The sequence below is a fragment of the Poeciliopsis prolifica genome, unplaced genomic scaffold (assembly GCF_027474105.1).
Source record: "Poeciliopsis prolifica strain line A6 unplaced genomic scaffold, Auburn_PproV2 SCAFFOLD006, whole genome shotgun sequence".
Classification (NCBI taxonomy): Eukaryota; Metazoa; Chordata; class Actinopteri; order Cyprinodontiformes; family Poeciliidae; genus Poeciliopsis; species Poeciliopsis prolifica.
In genome coordinates, this window is record NW_026562381.1 from 15,522,894 (window position 1) to 15,539,959 (window position 17,066).

Below are 17,066 nucleotides of genomic sequence, written 5' to 3' on the forward strand. Positions count from 1 at the left end.
TCCAGCGGAGCCCGCCTCCGCTCCTCGCCGCCGGACTGCAGCACAGACCCTGCCTTCATGTCTTTACTGGAGGTCATCGCACTCCCGCAGATATCGCTGCTCTCAAGGAAAAAAGTTGATTATTTCATTCAAATGGCAGATTTAAAACGTCCACAAGCGTTTCCTCTAGAGCTCGGGGCTCTGGTAGAACTCCGCTGTAGCTCAATGCTTCGAGTCCAAAGCTGCAAACTTAGCTCGCCTGAGAGCCTTCCTCCAAAATAACCATGCTTCGGGCGTAGTTGCAGAGGCAGCCGCGCTTTATTCCCCTCAGAGCGTCCTGATTCCTCTGCCAAACTCCATGCGGATCTTTAGAAAGTGGATGACTGGAGGTGGTGAATCCCTGAAAGGGGGAGAAGAGGGGGAAAGGCTTCCAGGCACCAAGAAAAGCAAAGCGACTGCTAACGACTTATTGTTGATTGGGCGAAGTTCAATTAGAGAAACACTACACCACCTGGTGACCCGCTGCTGCGTCTTAAAGGGCCGGAGCAGAAGAACTAATTGGACGTGGGGAATAGGAGGAGTCTGGTGCTGCCTTCAAATGTTTATGCATCTGTTTCCCTCTGTTGCTGTAGTCCTGTAGAAAAGCAGAGTCGATGGCCAAATCAAAGCACGTTTTCATCATGGAAAAAGGATTGAAACAAAAGCAAGCTTCATACCTCTGTCATATTCTTGCGTAATTGTGCATCGAGAGGTTTGCATAATGTGCGAATGTGGCCCCCTGTTGCACATGGACTTAAAATCAAGCTCCAAAAGAACATTTTAGCCTATTTCCACGCATACCAATAATTTTAGCGTAAATAATATTATTTTTAGTGTTTATTTATTATGGCAAGAAAAAGCCTGTAATCTGAGAATAAATACGCGTAAGGAATGTTGTATTTTTATCCATTTTCTACTCATTTAATAATGTATGACCTTATGAATCTCTGGAAAAATCATCCAAGGAAAACACATTTAAATTAATTCAAACGAATATGAAGTAGGAGGGAAAAATAAAAATATCATTGTTTTTGCTTTTCCCGTTTTGTGTGAGATGTTATTTTACTGCCGGTATTTCAGCCATGCTCCAGTTTGTCCCCGCAGGTGGAATCCAGTGTAACTCAATATGCGGTAGCGTGAAATAAGCGAGTAATAAAGGTGACGCCGTGCTATGGCTTCCAGTCTGACGACGCAGACTGAATTTTCTGAAAGGAAGTCCAACATGTTCAGTAAAAAGAAAGCGATTAGAGAGAGACGCGCTTGGACGCACGGGAGAGATCAGCAGGTATGTCTGTCCGGAGGAAACGCACATTGTTTTCTGTCAGGTGCGTTGGGTTTATTCTCTTCCGTTTGGATTTGGATTTGTTTAAATAAAAAAAAAAAATCAGCAGAAGTTGTGAGTAAGCTTTTTTATGTTTACAAAAATGTAATTTTTTATGTCAATATCTTGCAAAACCCCGTCAAAACAAAATTCTGTAACAATATGTCAGCAGCTAAATCATAATTCCCTGCCAAAGGTTAAACTAAAGAAACACTAAGTGAGACTGCGAACTTATTTTATTTATTTCCAACGCTGCCGGGAGGAGGCTGCCGCTCATGAAGCCACTGCGGAGAGTCTTGTGCCAACAGCAGCATATGGTGACATTGGTTTAGGGACGGAGTTGTAAAACAGCAGGAAATTCTATTATCAGCCGTGGAGGTCCTCCCTCCAAGGCTGCTTTGAATACATATTTCTCCATAACGAGCAGGAGCTTGCAGGGATAAATTCAGTTAGAGGGAATTTGGAGAGAAACGCGTATCGACTTGGAGAAAGTTCCGGGAGAATGAAATGATGTTAATATCAGAGTGAGGCTAATTTCAGCGGACACTTTTTGACTTGAATTTGAAATTAAATGAAACGGGAAGGGAGGTAAGTTTGTATGAGCAAACTAAGGAGAAAAGATTATGTTTGTTGTATGGGTTAAATAAAATTTATTATTTTTAAGCCCCGGATTTAGACAAATGTTTATTTATTTTAATCTGAATAGTTGTTTAAAGTGTCACGTTGTATTGTTTATTTTCTATCTGAACATTAATGCTGGAGACCCACACAAAGGTCAGTAATATTGAATATTTAAGAGAAATCTTTCAAAAGACAAATTGCATAGACTCCGCACGGACTTTCAGTGTTTTTTCTTTTCTTTCTTATATCATTATCTTTTAAATGTTTTGTGGAGCTGCTTAGTTTTTTTTTTTCACCCTTCGGTCTAATTTGAACGTTAATTAGAAGCAGAAAAGTTGACATCATCAATCACCAGCTCTAGGTGGATTTAATTGGAAGATTCGCTTCGCTTTCGCCTCCCATCAGAGCGGCCTTCTCGCGTTAGAATGTGCTGCTTCACGTCCGTTCACTGCACAACTGGTTTCGTTTGGGTTTTATCTGTCTGCGGGGGTGATTCATCAGAAAAGCAAATATTATTTTAATTTCGATTTCCCCCCCCCTGCTTAGCAAATTCACAAACCTCCCAAAAGCTAATAATAGAAATAACAATAATCAAAAGAGCCAAATGTCCTACAGCTCAGTACAATCCAACCTCTCATTTCAACAGCCGTGCTCAGATTAAACACCAAATCAATTCCCTGCATGGCAAAATTACTGCAAGCTGATCATCATCAGTGAAAAAAATACAACAAACAGCTGCAGTAGCAATCTTAACAGATCAGGCGTTTGCGCAGCCGCAGCTCATCATTACACCTTATCCTTTTATTTCCACAAAACACAGAAAAAAATAGAAAGCACAAGAATAGAAAAATATTTTTTGTGTGCCTTACAGCTTGGTACAAGAAAAGAAAGAAAAAAAAATCTACTGATACAACAAGAATTTTACATTAAGGACGAACTGACATTAGCTGGTTGATTGTGTTTTTCCTGATCTAAATTGGTGCTGAAGTTTGTTCCAAAATGCCTTGAAAATGCAGGACATTTAAAGGAGCTGCAGGGAATTTGAGACCAACGTAGTCTTGAGAAAGAAATGATGTTTACTGCATGCAGGCCGTGCAGCCTCTGCTGCTGCAGTGGGTGTGTTTTTTTGTTTCCAGCCTGAAGCCTGAAGCGGCTGGTTTCCTCTGTCAAACAGCACGCGGCTGTTGAAGGAGCCTGATGGAGGACAAGGCTGCTGGGGAGGCTTCACTGTGAATCCATGTCAACACTGGAGCACGGTCCGCACCTCGGTTACATTCAGCAGCTTTAAAACGTTTGAGAAAAATATGGATCAGTCGGGGAAAGATGATATGTGCAAAATCTAAAAAGTAATTAGTCTGAAGTAAAAACATTACAAATTTTGTTTTTTCTTCTTTTTATGTCAAACAGATCAAGGGACGTTTTCGCTCTCACGTTTGCTCGAGATTCCCAACAGGTTAAGTGACGTCGCAAGGTGAATGTCTTCCTTTAGACTTGCTCTCAAGCACATTTCATTGGCGGAGACACGCAGGTGCGCATGTTCTCCGCTTCCTGCGCCCCTTCACGTCAGTGCGTCCTGGGTTTTTATTGGCCATTCCAATCCTGTCAATGTGAGACACCGTGCTGTGCCTCCAGCTGCTTTATGGCGAGTGAAGAGCTGGTTCTGATAGGAATTTTGGACCCAGACAGAAATGACTGATGGAAGCTTTATTTTATGATCATTGTCAGACTGGAAGGCATCAAACTGAGACCTGGCTGTTAAGATTAAAGCTGCTTGAACGTGTACATTTCAGATCAATCTGTTTCCTTTTTGTTTAGCACATACATTAATTTTATTAGTGACCCAGCCTAATTTCACTAAAACTAAATCAGTTTTCAGATAAAACTGATTGAGTCCACTGGAAAAATCTTGTCACTACTTACTGACCTATTGTTGTTTCTTTATTTTTTTAAAATAATACATTCAATAAAAAAAAAAAAAACATACTTGCAGTCATTATACAAAAATACAATAAATAATAGCCACAAAATACATTTTCAGTTACTAGCCACACAGACAATTATTCTACAGCACTTTTCATTTGTTAGTAGGCTTATATGTACAGCACATATTTGAGTGCATATGTTTGCTTTTGCCCTTTTCAAACATTTTTTAAAAATCAGTAAAAACAAATTCAAAAAGGAAAATAAAAAATGGTCCTACATCCATTCCTTCAAGATCAATCTTCAATTCATTTCATAAATAATAATTGCCACCATCAGTATAACTAATTAACAAACTAAACAAAAACATATTATCATAATGTTTCTTCATTAAACATTAAGATAATTAGCTGTAATTTAACCAGCAGTTTTCTGGTGTTCAAGGTCACAAAGTGACTCAGTGCTGCAGTTATGAATTGATGCACCATGAATATAACACACCTGTTTGCATAAAATATACATGGAAGGAGTGATTTCTGCTGGTCCATCTTCTTTCTGCTCCGACAACACTTGCACTGACTGACACGACGCACCGATTCCGACCAGTTTCCAAACCCAAACACCTTCAGTTTATTTCAGGGCTCCCTGCAGGTTCAAAGCTCCTCTCCTGGGAGTGAACTGCGGTTGTCCTTGTTGCTTTGTAATGGCCCCCTGGGGCCTATTTAAGCTCATAAAGAAGGATAGGTGGGAGGCTTTAGCAGGATTACAGCATCTTGGGTGAATGTTTCTCCTGTTTAACTCCTGACTGGCTTCATTATTGTGTAATTAGCCCTGCTGACCAGCGATACATGTAATGTGATACTCAACATTAGATTTATGCTGTTTATGTGCATGTTTGTGGCCTACAGCCAACTCGTTAAAGAAGAGCCATTAATATGACAAGTGACACCGCAGCCCTGTTGCAATAACATCATCATTTATGTTTCTGAGATTAGAGAAATATAATTGTAAGCTGCTTTAAACTAATGAGATGTTGGTCATGTCTAATGTAGCTTTGTGTTTGCACTCAATTAAGATATTTTTATTTGTAAAATATTATACTGTAAATCATAATTTAATTAATAATTAATATTTATAGAAATACTAACTACCAAAACTAGCACGGGTAGTAAATTTGGTAATGCTGGTAAATATTAACTTTTTATCAAACTTGTTTTAACATAAGTCAATTTAAAGCACTAAACCTTGTCGAACTGCTAAAATTATATTGTACTTGCTTCTTTTCTGGTTTTTGTTTTTGTTAACTCACATTAATAAATACAGAATCACAAAGTTTTCCAGATCTTTCTAAAGGGAGTGATGAATCCATGCTATTAAATTGATCAAGAAACACAAACTGTGCATAAAGATTCACTTAAAATATTGCTTTATTTGGAGTTTACTGCATCAAGAAGCTGAGAAAGTAGCAGAAAATGATCACGTTTATACAAATAAGGGGAAAAGAAACACAGGAAGGTAATGAATGCATGAGATGACTTGAATTTGATCAAGTACTATGACAAGTTGACAACAATTTTAAAAGACTGTAGTTTATTAAGTGATAGTCTCAAAAATAATTGTACTTACAGTGTGCCATATTAATATGTAAATATAATTTTCATCAATGGTAAAGTTGGGGAAACTTTTTGGAAGTAAATTCTGTGAAAAGATTTTGATCAGAATGATAGTGAGGGTGCTAGTTCAGATTGAATCCAGCTTTTGCGAGTTTAGCGACAGCGCTGATACTCTTAACCCTGAGGCAGCTGTTGTCAATGAATGACACATCGGAGCTGCACATTTTAGAAAAAATGCCATATTAGAATAGACGTAAAATATTTACTGGTCTTTCATTAAAGTTTTATGCTTTAATCACAAACTAATTCATGGTTTGTGTTTTTATTACATGAAGGACAAAGCAGATAACTTCATGAAATAAACAGTGGAGATACTTGTTGTGATATTCTGTTATGCAATGGTGACCGAGCAGAGCTTATCGACAATAAAACCTGTAGCCGAGACATTAGTAATCTATCTGAGCCTCTGTAATTAGATGTGTAAATATTCTCTTGGTCAATTTAAAGAGAATATTTAGAATAAATTTTTTAAATGAGTTAATTTATGATGAGTTAAAGTATCTTAGTGGTTAAAATGCAACAGTTTTCAGATAGATATGGGTTTTCTAGCTGTTGAACTGACTTGATTTCCATGCAGACATGCTGATAAAAAGTGACCTAAATAAACTGTGTGAGAATTTCTTCATCTTTTTTATTGGTTAAATTCTAACAGCTTGTTTTATTAAAGTTTTACTTTTAACATTTCAAAGAGATAAAAATGATTTCCACTAAACTTCTACACATATTTCTAGGAATGTCTTGGCTCACTCTGAAATTGTTAAATTGTGTACCCAATACATTCCTTGCGAGGACTCGGAGGACCTTCTTTTTTCCTTCTGCTGGCAAATGAACCTCTCCGTCCCTCCCAAATCATGATTCCAAATGCAAGTTTTATGTGTCACATTTTCACTGGAAGTGCACAGCTGTGCCATGTAAGGGAACAATTCATAATACAAAAGGGACATTATCTGTTTTTTTTTCTTTTTCTCTGTTTTTTAGAATAGTCGTGTCTCAAAGCGTTCTCTGATTTCACAAAACCTATTAAAAGATTACTTAAGCTATTTGTTAGCAGTAATTAAAGACAGGTTGTGTATGAGCTACTGTCACAGACTGGCTGAAGGACTTCAGGCCCTGAAACAGGGTTTTGTAAACCAGTGTTGCAGTGAGAGCCGGCCCAGAATATCAACAAACTCACCTCCACCTGATAGAGCTTCCCATAAATGCTTTAAATTCACAGATTATACAGCTAAAAAGTAGTTTTTATTAATTGACAATGAAAATAATATTAAAATTGATTTATATCACATTGGTTTACTATTTGCTAATATTTAACACATTGGATGGAGTAGTCAACAAATAAGCAATTATGCAATTTCCTTGGGGATAAATAAATTCTGTTCTATTCAAAACTGCTTTGAATTCAAATTTAAGATATAAATTGGATAGTTGAGTCACCATAGTTATAATCTGATGACGGGTTTAATTTTTCTTTTGGTCACAAATATGCCTCAGAAAAATAATAATCACTTTTAAGCTCAGCCAATAAAACTCCCCCTCCACTTCTGGTGATGTTCTTAAGAGGAAGAGGGGCCCCAAATCAAATTCAATGTCGGGCCAGGCCTGGTTTTAGTTATCTCTCTTTTATCAGGATTCGCACAGTAAAGGTTCCTCTTTAGATCTTGGACGTTTTTCTATCAGGTAGAAAGTAAAAGCACTTAAGCTTTTCTCTTTGTACTTCTCTATCTTGTGTACGGTGTGGTGATGTCATACATTCATTACTCAGCACTAATATCAACTCTTTCTCTGATTTTATTACAGAGAAAGGAATGAAGAGGTTCCCTTGAAATATAGATAACTGCAGCCTGGTTGGCCGAAGTCAACTCCAATACGGTCATCAGTTTACAGTCCACTGCCTCTTTTAGTTGCCTACATTTAGCTTTTCTATGAATTACTGCTGTTAATTACCTTGTAATTTAACTTGCTAATTCTTGATACCAAAATGTCTGAAAGTACCACAGTTTAAGAGTAATGTATGTAAGCCATTATCTGCATGCTGAAATGATCTTTGAAAAAACACTTCCTTCTCCCAGATGAGTGCACACAATCACATTCAATAGTCTGACACTGATTCCAACATGTTCCCCTTCATTATATTTGAGTCGCTGACAGAACTGAAATGGTTTGTTTCAATTATGGGAGTGAAACACAGCCGTGACATTTTATCTGGAGAAAACAAAACACAATGTGTTCTTGCTTTATGACCCTTGTTATTTGTCCATTAGTTCCATGATTTTGTTAAATGGACCAAGCAGATTTTTCCCCCTCTTCAGTATGAACACAGAAACTGTACAACAAACATAAAAGCAACAGAGAATTTCCTCGCTCCAAACTCTAGTTTCCTAGCAGACTAAAGACAATTTGATGAGGACTCCTCAGGCCTGTCCTCTTATGTCGCGGTACATATCTGGGCAAATGAAGATAAATCCATGTGTGAGCTCACCATGTTCCAGAGGAGCCTTCAACAAATTAATCACCTGCAATTCTATCCTCGTCCACTTGGGCGCCTGGCGGGTCCCTGATGCAGCATCCGCCGCGTAATGAGGGCCACATCGGTGAGCGCCTTTTACGAGCCGCGCATGCTCCTCCAAACGAGAGAAAATAAATGAGCGAGTGAAGCCTTCTCTCTGGAGGCGCGTCGTTTTCTGGAGATGGTGTGGCGCCCCGACCTCCAGGATCACCCCTCTACCTCTCCCTCCGCACATCAGGATTTCATTAAATGGTGAGCTGGACACCCCAACCCCACCCCATCCACTTCACTCCATCATCACCCCCACCACCCATAGCCCACCCCCCACTTCTGCTCTCTCCTGCGCCACTTTGCTCCCAAACCAAATGAGGAAATGGCTCGTCTGGTCGCTGACAGACCCCGGGTTGGGCCGTAAAGATAAATGACCCAAAGTATTAAAGTTTAACACGTTGACAAAACCCACCTGATCTGTGGGATTAATGCAACAAAAAATCCATCTGTGGAAAAAAAAAGGAGGGGAGGGGGCTCTGTTGGGAGCAGTGATGAAGACTCACTGGGGAGTACCAGGCGGGTATGGGAAGGTCAACTTAAATTCAGAATTAGTGCAAATCCAGTGCTAAGAGGCAAAACTTCTTAAAATACAGCAAAAACTATTTTTGAAGCAACAGTTGCAGCACAAACACAAAGATGGACTTTAATTAAAGCCACACTTAAATTTATGTTTGAGCACAAAATTGAACATCACAAAAAAGTACATCTATTTATTTGATGTGATTCATATTTTACTGTTTCAATTCAGACTTTTTTTGTTAGTTTTTTTTGGCCTGGAGCCCCCCTCACTTCCCTGCACCTCCTCCAACAAATCAGTTTCCAGAATGTGTTACATGTTATATTATGTCGCTAGGATATTTACACAACTCACAAAAATGACTGCTATCTTAGTAGTTGTACAGCAGGCAGTCAATGACACTCTAAAGGTCACTTTAATGAAAAATGGAGAGGAAGGAAAACATTTGTCGGACAAAGAGAAACTTTATAATGTCAATAGAAAGGCTTTAGGACTGTTGTTGGAAGTGTCAGGTGAGGCTGTCCAGCCTGGATTAAAGACCATGCAGGATGTTTATCTGTTAGGTCAGGTGTGCAAAAGTGTCTGACAGTTGTAGTGTACACAAACTCATCACATTTGATCTTTCACCTACAAGATCAGCTTTTCACTAGATGCCTGAAAATGTCCTTACTGGACGTTTTAGATCTAGTCCCAATCAATTTTTCTTTTGTTTTTTCGTACTCACTTTGGAGATGGGTAACTTTTTTCTTTTAGCTGCATTAGCATAGTTGGTTTTTAGATTTTGTGTAAAGACTGATTTATTTATAACATAAATGTAGTTTAATGTTGCATTTTAATTCTAAATAAAAGTAAGATGCATCTTAACCAATTTATATCTTACTTACAAAGCTGTTCAGGTGTACTTGACAGAAATGTAGGGAGATGCTGCTATGAGGTTGTTTTGAGACTGAATCATTCATGGTGGATCTATTGAAAACTGGTTTTATTTTGTGTGTGTTGGTTTTGATGATTTACTGACATAAACCACTTCATTAGAATCTTCTCTAGTGTCACTCCATGAACAAGCACCTACTGGACATCCAGTGGAAAGTTCAGGACAAAATTCTTCAAGCTCACATGGACCATCAATGTATGCTACACCCCTACACTTAAAAAAATAAAATACTGGGAACATAAATTAACAACCAAGGACTAATACATTTATTACAGTTTTGAAGTGTTGCTCTCAAGTTGTTTGGAAGTTGCAACTGATAATTTCAGGTGGACATCATCCATCACTGACTATGTTTCAATAACAATATTCTGCAGTAATACCAAATATTTTAACACTTGGTGTTATGATGATCAACTAAAATGTTTGCGTTGCTCTTAGTGTGTTTATGTTTCTATGGTTGTAGAGAATTGCTGACTTGAAGACCGTTGTACAGGCTAATGCAGATAATATTCAGGAATGTAAAACATTGTAAAAAATATTTCTTTTCATGCCTGAATGGTTTGAAAACATTTAGGAACAATATTTCTTGAGTGGGATGATTAGAGAAGACATGTTCTCCTCTTCTCTGGGTTTTCTCTGGGTACTCCAGATTGATTCCATAGTACAGTTTAATGTACTATGGCATAGTACAAAAGTACAAAATCCACTGTTGGGTTAATTAGTCTCCCCAAATTGTCTTTTGGTAAGATGTATGTGTGTGTGTGTGTGTGTGTGTGTGTGTGTGTGTATGCGTGTGGGGTGTGTGTGTGTGTAGGGGTGTGTGTGTATGCGTGTGTGTGTGTATGCGTGTGTGTGTGTGTGCGTGTGTGTGTATGCGTGTGTATGCGTGTGTATGTGTGTGCGTGTGTGTGTGTATGCGTGTGTGTGTGTGTGTGTGTATGTGTGTGTGTGTGTATGCGTGTGTATGCGTGTGTGTGTATGCGTGTGTGTGTGTGTGTGTGTGCGTGTGTGTGTGTGTGTATGCGTGTGTATGCGTGTGTGTGTATGCGTGTGTATGCGTGTGTGTGTATGCGTGTGTGTGTGTGGGGTGTGTGTGTGTATGCGTGTGTGTGTGTGTGTGCGTGTGTGTGTATGCATGTGTATGGGTGTGCGTGTGTGTGTGTATGCGTGTGTGTGTGTGTGTGTGTGTGTGCGCGTGCATGCGTGCGTGTGTGTGTGTGTGTGTGTAGTTGTTTGTCCTGTGTTTATCACGCCTCTTGCCCTCCTGTCACCATTCCCAATCTAAATGAATAGAGGGACATATTGAGTGCTGCCATCATAAATTAAGAATGACAGGGTTAAGAAGAACAATGATATATTTCCCTCTGACTGATCTACAGTTCAGATTTGTTTCCTGTTAACAATTTATAGCAGCTTATTAAGAAGTAAACCAGACAGCAATTAGGATCTGATGTTTTGGAAGAAGTAGAAAGTGCATCCACTGCTCTTATAAAATCACAGCTTTTTGTGTCCTCCTCTGCTAAGTAGTAGAATTAAAAAGAGCTCAGAAGCAAACAAACATCTCTCCAGCATTTTTTTAATGACTTGTTCTCATGTTTGATAAATCAACAATTGAAATAATTGTTGAGCAAAAGAACACATTATCCTACTTTCAAAATACTGATGTCATGAATCCATAGTGAAGTTTCTGGAAACTGGAATCTTCAATATGAACAGGCAACGAGTAATTTAACACTTTTGAAAACAATGTGTCTATGAATGACTGATATGCTGCAACGTGTGTTAAAGACTTCTCATTAGCCATCATTTAACTCTAAGGGAAAATGTTTAATCACCTCCAGAGGAGACAACAGATGTAAAAAGCATTTGTTGTAAATCTTTGGTGTTTGCTTTACCTATCTGGACACCTACAGGGAGGAAGACACTCACACAGGATAATCTGACTGCCAGAAGGTTTAGTCATTTTTAAAAACACGAATGTAAATAAATGTGTCCTTGTGATTAGGAGCTGATTTGAAATATGCAGGGTCCTGATCCAGAAAACACAACTCAGAGCAGCGGGATAAAACAAACGGTAAGAATTATTAGCAGGCACATCGTTTTCTGGCTGAGCTGTGAAATGCTTTCATGGAGTTATGAATGTGTCCACATTAGTGAAATATAAGCTTTTAAACTGTTCTGAGGAGCACTGGAACATGTTTAAATGTTTCCAGCCAGCTGGTAAATCATTATTATTGGGTCTTATTTTTCATAAAAGTCAAAGATGAAGGTTCATCCTTCTGGGTGACAATTATTTTCTTCCCCTGAAGTTTTCAAATTATAACAAACAATACAATAAACTCAACATTTAATACACAGCTTTTACAAAATGCACATCCAGTCATTTTACTATCAACTCATTTCATAGGAAATAAATATGCATGCTGCTTCTTTCAAAATCACAGTAATTCATGCAGCAACTAATACAATCAGACTTTAACAGAACTTTACACAGTTAAGCCAGAGAAAATACACTCTGATTTAATCAAATGGATCCAAATTCTGTCTTTGTGGCCTTCTTTATCTCTCTGATGGAAAGATGTAATGAACAGGAAAACAGGAAACTTGCATAAGAGAAAAAAAAAACTGTCAGGAATCATAAATACTGAGGGAGTGAAAACACTAAGCGAGGTCTTGGCTCAATATGTGTCCATAACTTACTCTGATGCAGAAGTTCATAAATATTAAGAAAAAGGCTCATACTCCGTCGCAGCCATGAGCAATGAATCCTCAGAGAAAAACTCCTGCAGACCCCCAAGTGGCTGAGCTTTTGTATCTGTGTTTCATTTTTCTTTTTCAAATCAGAGGAAGATGGATGTTGATCCTTAAAAAGCCAAACTGCCGTCCGTTAATGATTCAGGACACAAGAAGCAAGGAACACGGTGTTACCCAGTGGGTGCTTTTCCTTATCATGCACACCATCTGCAGCTTAAGTTAATCAGTGTCGAAAATAATGAAATATTTCTTCTGGAAGTGTTGACCTTTTGGTGGGGTTTTCTTTGCAGAGAATTTTCCAGGTATTTAAGCTGTTTTGTTGTTTGGAAGGACCATTTTTGTTTAAAACCATTTTTACAGTCATCTATACTTATTGACAACTTTGATGAAGCTCTGAAAATCCTTAAAATAACTTTAGTTGTTATCATTAAACCCTTTTTGAAACAAAATGTGCATTTATCCATCCTGTTTGTTACAGATCCAGCTCTTTCAAGCGTTTCAATTCATCTTACTGTAAATACATTCAGATTTAGGTACTAGTCCAACATATGATGATCAACACACATCTGTCTAACCTGAGTGCCATAGCTTTCTGTCTTTCCCATTTTGAAGAGTGACTAAAATGATATGTCACATATAATTTTTGTTCCTAAGAAACAGGAAGTCTGTGGTAACTGAATAATGCTTTGATGTCTCTCTGTCTAACTTTAAAAGGTAAAGTATAAATTAAAATCAATGGAAATCTTGCAATCTTTTTTTTTCTGAATAAATCCTTTTAAACAATAAGTTTAATATTTCTAAAAAAAATCTAATAGGATATAATGATGTCAAAGATAGTTCCTCTAATGAAATGTGAGATAGAAGGATGGTAAAGGTAATGGTCATTTTTATAAGGGTAACTTAAATATGCATTTTTCTGCTCTTTAAATGTTTCTTCAGCAATGGTAGCAATATATGCACAACTTGTTTTATGCATAAAGTCTCATAGTGAATGTGACAAAAGAAGCAATTCTGTGTGGTTGTTAAGAACATAAAATTTGTTCAAACTAAATGTGTAGTAGTGTTTTATGAGCTTTCAGAACTTCAACTTACTTTGCCTACGCTCTTTGAAATCAGTTTTTATATCATTTAACGAACAAGAAAGGATCTCACGCACCCCCCCCCCACACACACACACGCACACACACACACACACACACACACACACACACACACACACACACACACACACACACACACACACACACACACATGTACACCCATATTAAAGTTCATCATGACTTGCACAGTGTCTCCTCAGCCAGCAACTGAAATAGTTGAATGTCCAGAATCGAGCGAAAGTTCTTCAGGTTTGGATTCTGATGATCAGGGTCGTTAAGGCATGACATATATGGACTGAATCGGAAACATAGACTGGTGAGAACTGATCACCATTTTTGATGTACAATAGAATGTTCTTGCTTGAGATAAGGTTCTTGTTGCTTCATCTTGTTGTCTCTGGTGATGTCCTCTTCTCCATTTCTTCTATAAATTTGAATAGTAATTTTTTACATCTGAGTTTCCGTATCCAAATCTGCTGAAGTTTTTAATCTTTAGAGAATCAGACTCCACCATGTTGCACCAATATTCTCCCCCTCTCTGTTGAACTGCTGAATGCTTGAAATGCAGCACTGTGTACGTCACATGTCTAAGGCTGGCCCAAAAAATGCCAAAAACACCAGAACATGTTTTTTTTAAATTCAGTGTTAAAAAAACAGAAAGAAAAGTTGTCATTTTTTTTACTTTACAACAACCATATTTTATGTTTTTTTTTCACCTGATGTTAGCTTAAAAAACTTTTCGGTTCTTCTTTAAGGTGTGTCAAATGTTAAAGAACGTCAAACTTGGTTCTTTGAGGTCTGGTGTCCTGCAGCTTTAAAGTATGTCCATTTCAACACATCTGAATCACATAATTAGCTCATTAACAGAACTATGACTGCATGCTGAGGATGTAACGCGACCATTTGAGTCACATGTGTTGGACAGCAGGACAGCAGCTGTCCAGAACTCCAGTTTGGGATCCCTGTCGTAAACTAAGATAAATTGTATTCAGGTTCATAAACTGAATGTGGGGTAATATAATGTGTATAGTAATGTTAGTACAGAAAACTGTTCAAACATTGATAACATAACCTGGAGGTGGACCCAAAAATTGAATACACCCTCATTCCGACTGTATGAAACACATAGATGTCTAGGAGATATGCAAATAAAAAAAACAGGGTTGTGTTGTTTGAGAATCTGTTGTGTTTGTGTTGAATCCACAAAGGCTTTAAGCCAGTGAATTTTGTAAATACTTTTTCGTTCCAGACATGCATTCACTTTTTTTTGCATGTGAGATCACATCACTTCTGATCCCAGGATCAAAATGTCCTTTGTCATTCTCCACTCTTTCAGCAACTTTCAAAACAACGTAGAAAGAGGAAGAAAAATCTAATAAACACTTGAATGCATCAGTCAACTCAGTGTGCTTCCAGAGGATCGACAGTCTGTGTGCATCCTCCATGACACACCCCTCAGTGACCACATCCGCCATAAGCAGCCGCAGATTAAAATGATATGGAGATTATCGGGACAAAAAGCCTCCCAGCTTGTCACGGGATGCAGAGCGTATTGTACATCCACATGTATTGAACACAAACCTGTCACCGTCTGTGACAGCCCCATTCATCACACACAAAGCCAATCCTGTCAGCAGCACAATGCCTTCTATCTGTCCCTCCACCCTCCTCCCTTCTAAGTGACAGCATGGAAATGAACATTAGGACACCCTGGTGTATATTGAAATTATTTGTTTTTCTGCCTCCCACTGAAGCCAATTTCCAGAGGCTAATAAACCTGGGAATGATTGTGTCTGAGTAAAGGGTGGTGTCTGTGAAAACATCTCCAGGTCCCAAGGGTTGTTGTCACTGAAGCCGGTCAATCTGTTTTGAAAAAGGCAAAAAGAATAAAGTTATAATTTCTGTTTTAAAAAGATCTTGTCAGAGGAGAGCTGATGGGGAATAGCAATAAAATGGTGACAACTGAGAAAAATGCTAATCAGTAGATTCAAGGAACTGGGTTATCGAACAATTAACTCAATGAGGAATCATAGACGGTAGCAGGTACTGGCACCTCTGGTGAAGAAAAATTAAAACCCTTTAAATAAACTATCATTTTCTTGCAGCAAAATAATTCTAACATTTAAAGAATAATAAAAATAAACTTTGACGTTTAATAAGTGTGGAAAATACTCATGCTAAGAAATAATTGTTTTCATAAAATTAGTCATGATTCTTTTCACAATCCCTCTAAAATTAATCTAAGAGTTTTTGAAAGAATTTTTACAGCACTTGTCGCCTTTATTTGAAAGTAATCTGAAGGAGGCAGAGATAAATTGGGCTAGTTGGGCAGCAAAGAAACGGAGTATGAGACTCAAACGTGGCACAGTCAGGTTGTGGTGTGTAGCCTCTTGCAATTGTGCCGTACGACACAAGCTTCTGATCAACGCTTCCATAAAAATATTTTTATAATGTTTTTAGAGAAAATATGTATGTATTGACACAGTTTCAGAACATATTTCCAGCAGACCACATGATGTGTGCTCTATGTTGGACAAAGTGCTCAGTAGCTGTGTTTCCATCCAACTGTCATGTGAATTTAAAGCAAACTTTTAAAACATTGCAAAAAGACAAAATTTCAGTAAGATAAATAAAACAAAAAAAAAGTAGGCATCTTTTCGTCGACTGGGTTGGAGCAAAACTGAGGAAATTATTTCAAATGTTCCTTTTCCCGTGTGTGTTTTCTTATGCAAAGCTTCAATGTGGGCATAAAAATACATTGATAGGAACACAACTAGAAACTCTCTCTCCTTTCCTCTTCTCTCTCTACTCCAGTGGTTTCATCTAATGTGCAGACACCTGCCACTGACTCTGTGGTAGTTGGAGTCATGAGAAGTGGTGATGAGCGGGAACATGATATGGCTGTGGACAACTTTGTCACATTAAGAACAGGGAGCTCCTTATATTTAAATAATATTCAGCAATTACATACCTTAGATGTAAAATATTTTCTCAGAGTTTTGCTGACAGTATAACTAACAGCAAAGATAAAGTGTGCCGTAAATTACTAAAAGGAAATCTCGTGAAATCTAAAGATAGCCTCTGCTGAAGTTGTGAAGATCTATTAGAACAAAAGGTAGCCTTCATGTTTGTGTCCACGTGTGAGCTGTTTCTTCATGTGCACAGACTTGTGTGACCGAGTGTTTGTCTCCTGAGTCAGCGGCATTTCAGTAATTATCCGCAGATCCAGAGGCAGAGGGGCTCTGCAGCGCTGACAGGGGGAGCATCATTTCCCGAGTGTTCCAGAGAACTGCAGACTGCAATAACACCACTCAACAGGCCTATCAAGATGATCCACATCACATTTTCCACACAATAACAAACAGCTAACCTATTTAGGGTGTAAACAACAGCAGCAAGCTAATAAAACAACTCATTTCAGTGTGAGGATTTAATCCGATGAAGTGCCGTCTTAAATAATGTCTCGTGTACTGTAAGCAATATTGGGTAAAGGAACAGTGGTCCCAATATGTATTTTATGAGCATAATGAGACTTTTCAATAACAGATTCATAAAGAATGTATGAATTCACGCAGAATTGGGAGCATTGGTGTTGACAAGGTCTGACAAAATGCTCAGTTCACTTTGTGTCACTGTTCTGTGAGACTGAGG

At 38.2% G+C, this 17,066-nt stretch overlaps 1 protein-coding gene across 1 annotated transcript in view; it reads right to left on the bottom strand.

Moving 5' to 3' along the window:
- LOC129360504 (transcription factor LBX2) overlaps positions 1–469 on the bottom strand; it is a 2,378-nt gene extending 1,909 nt beyond the window's left edge. Inside the window, exon 1 of the mRNA XM_055030791.1 lies at positions 1–469. This exon is cut by the window's left edge and continues 248 nt beyond it. Coding sequence (XP_054886766.1) covers positions 1–77 — 77 coding nt within the window. The 5' untranslated portion in view covers positions 78–469.
- Positions 470–17,066: the final 16,597 nt, after the last annotated feature.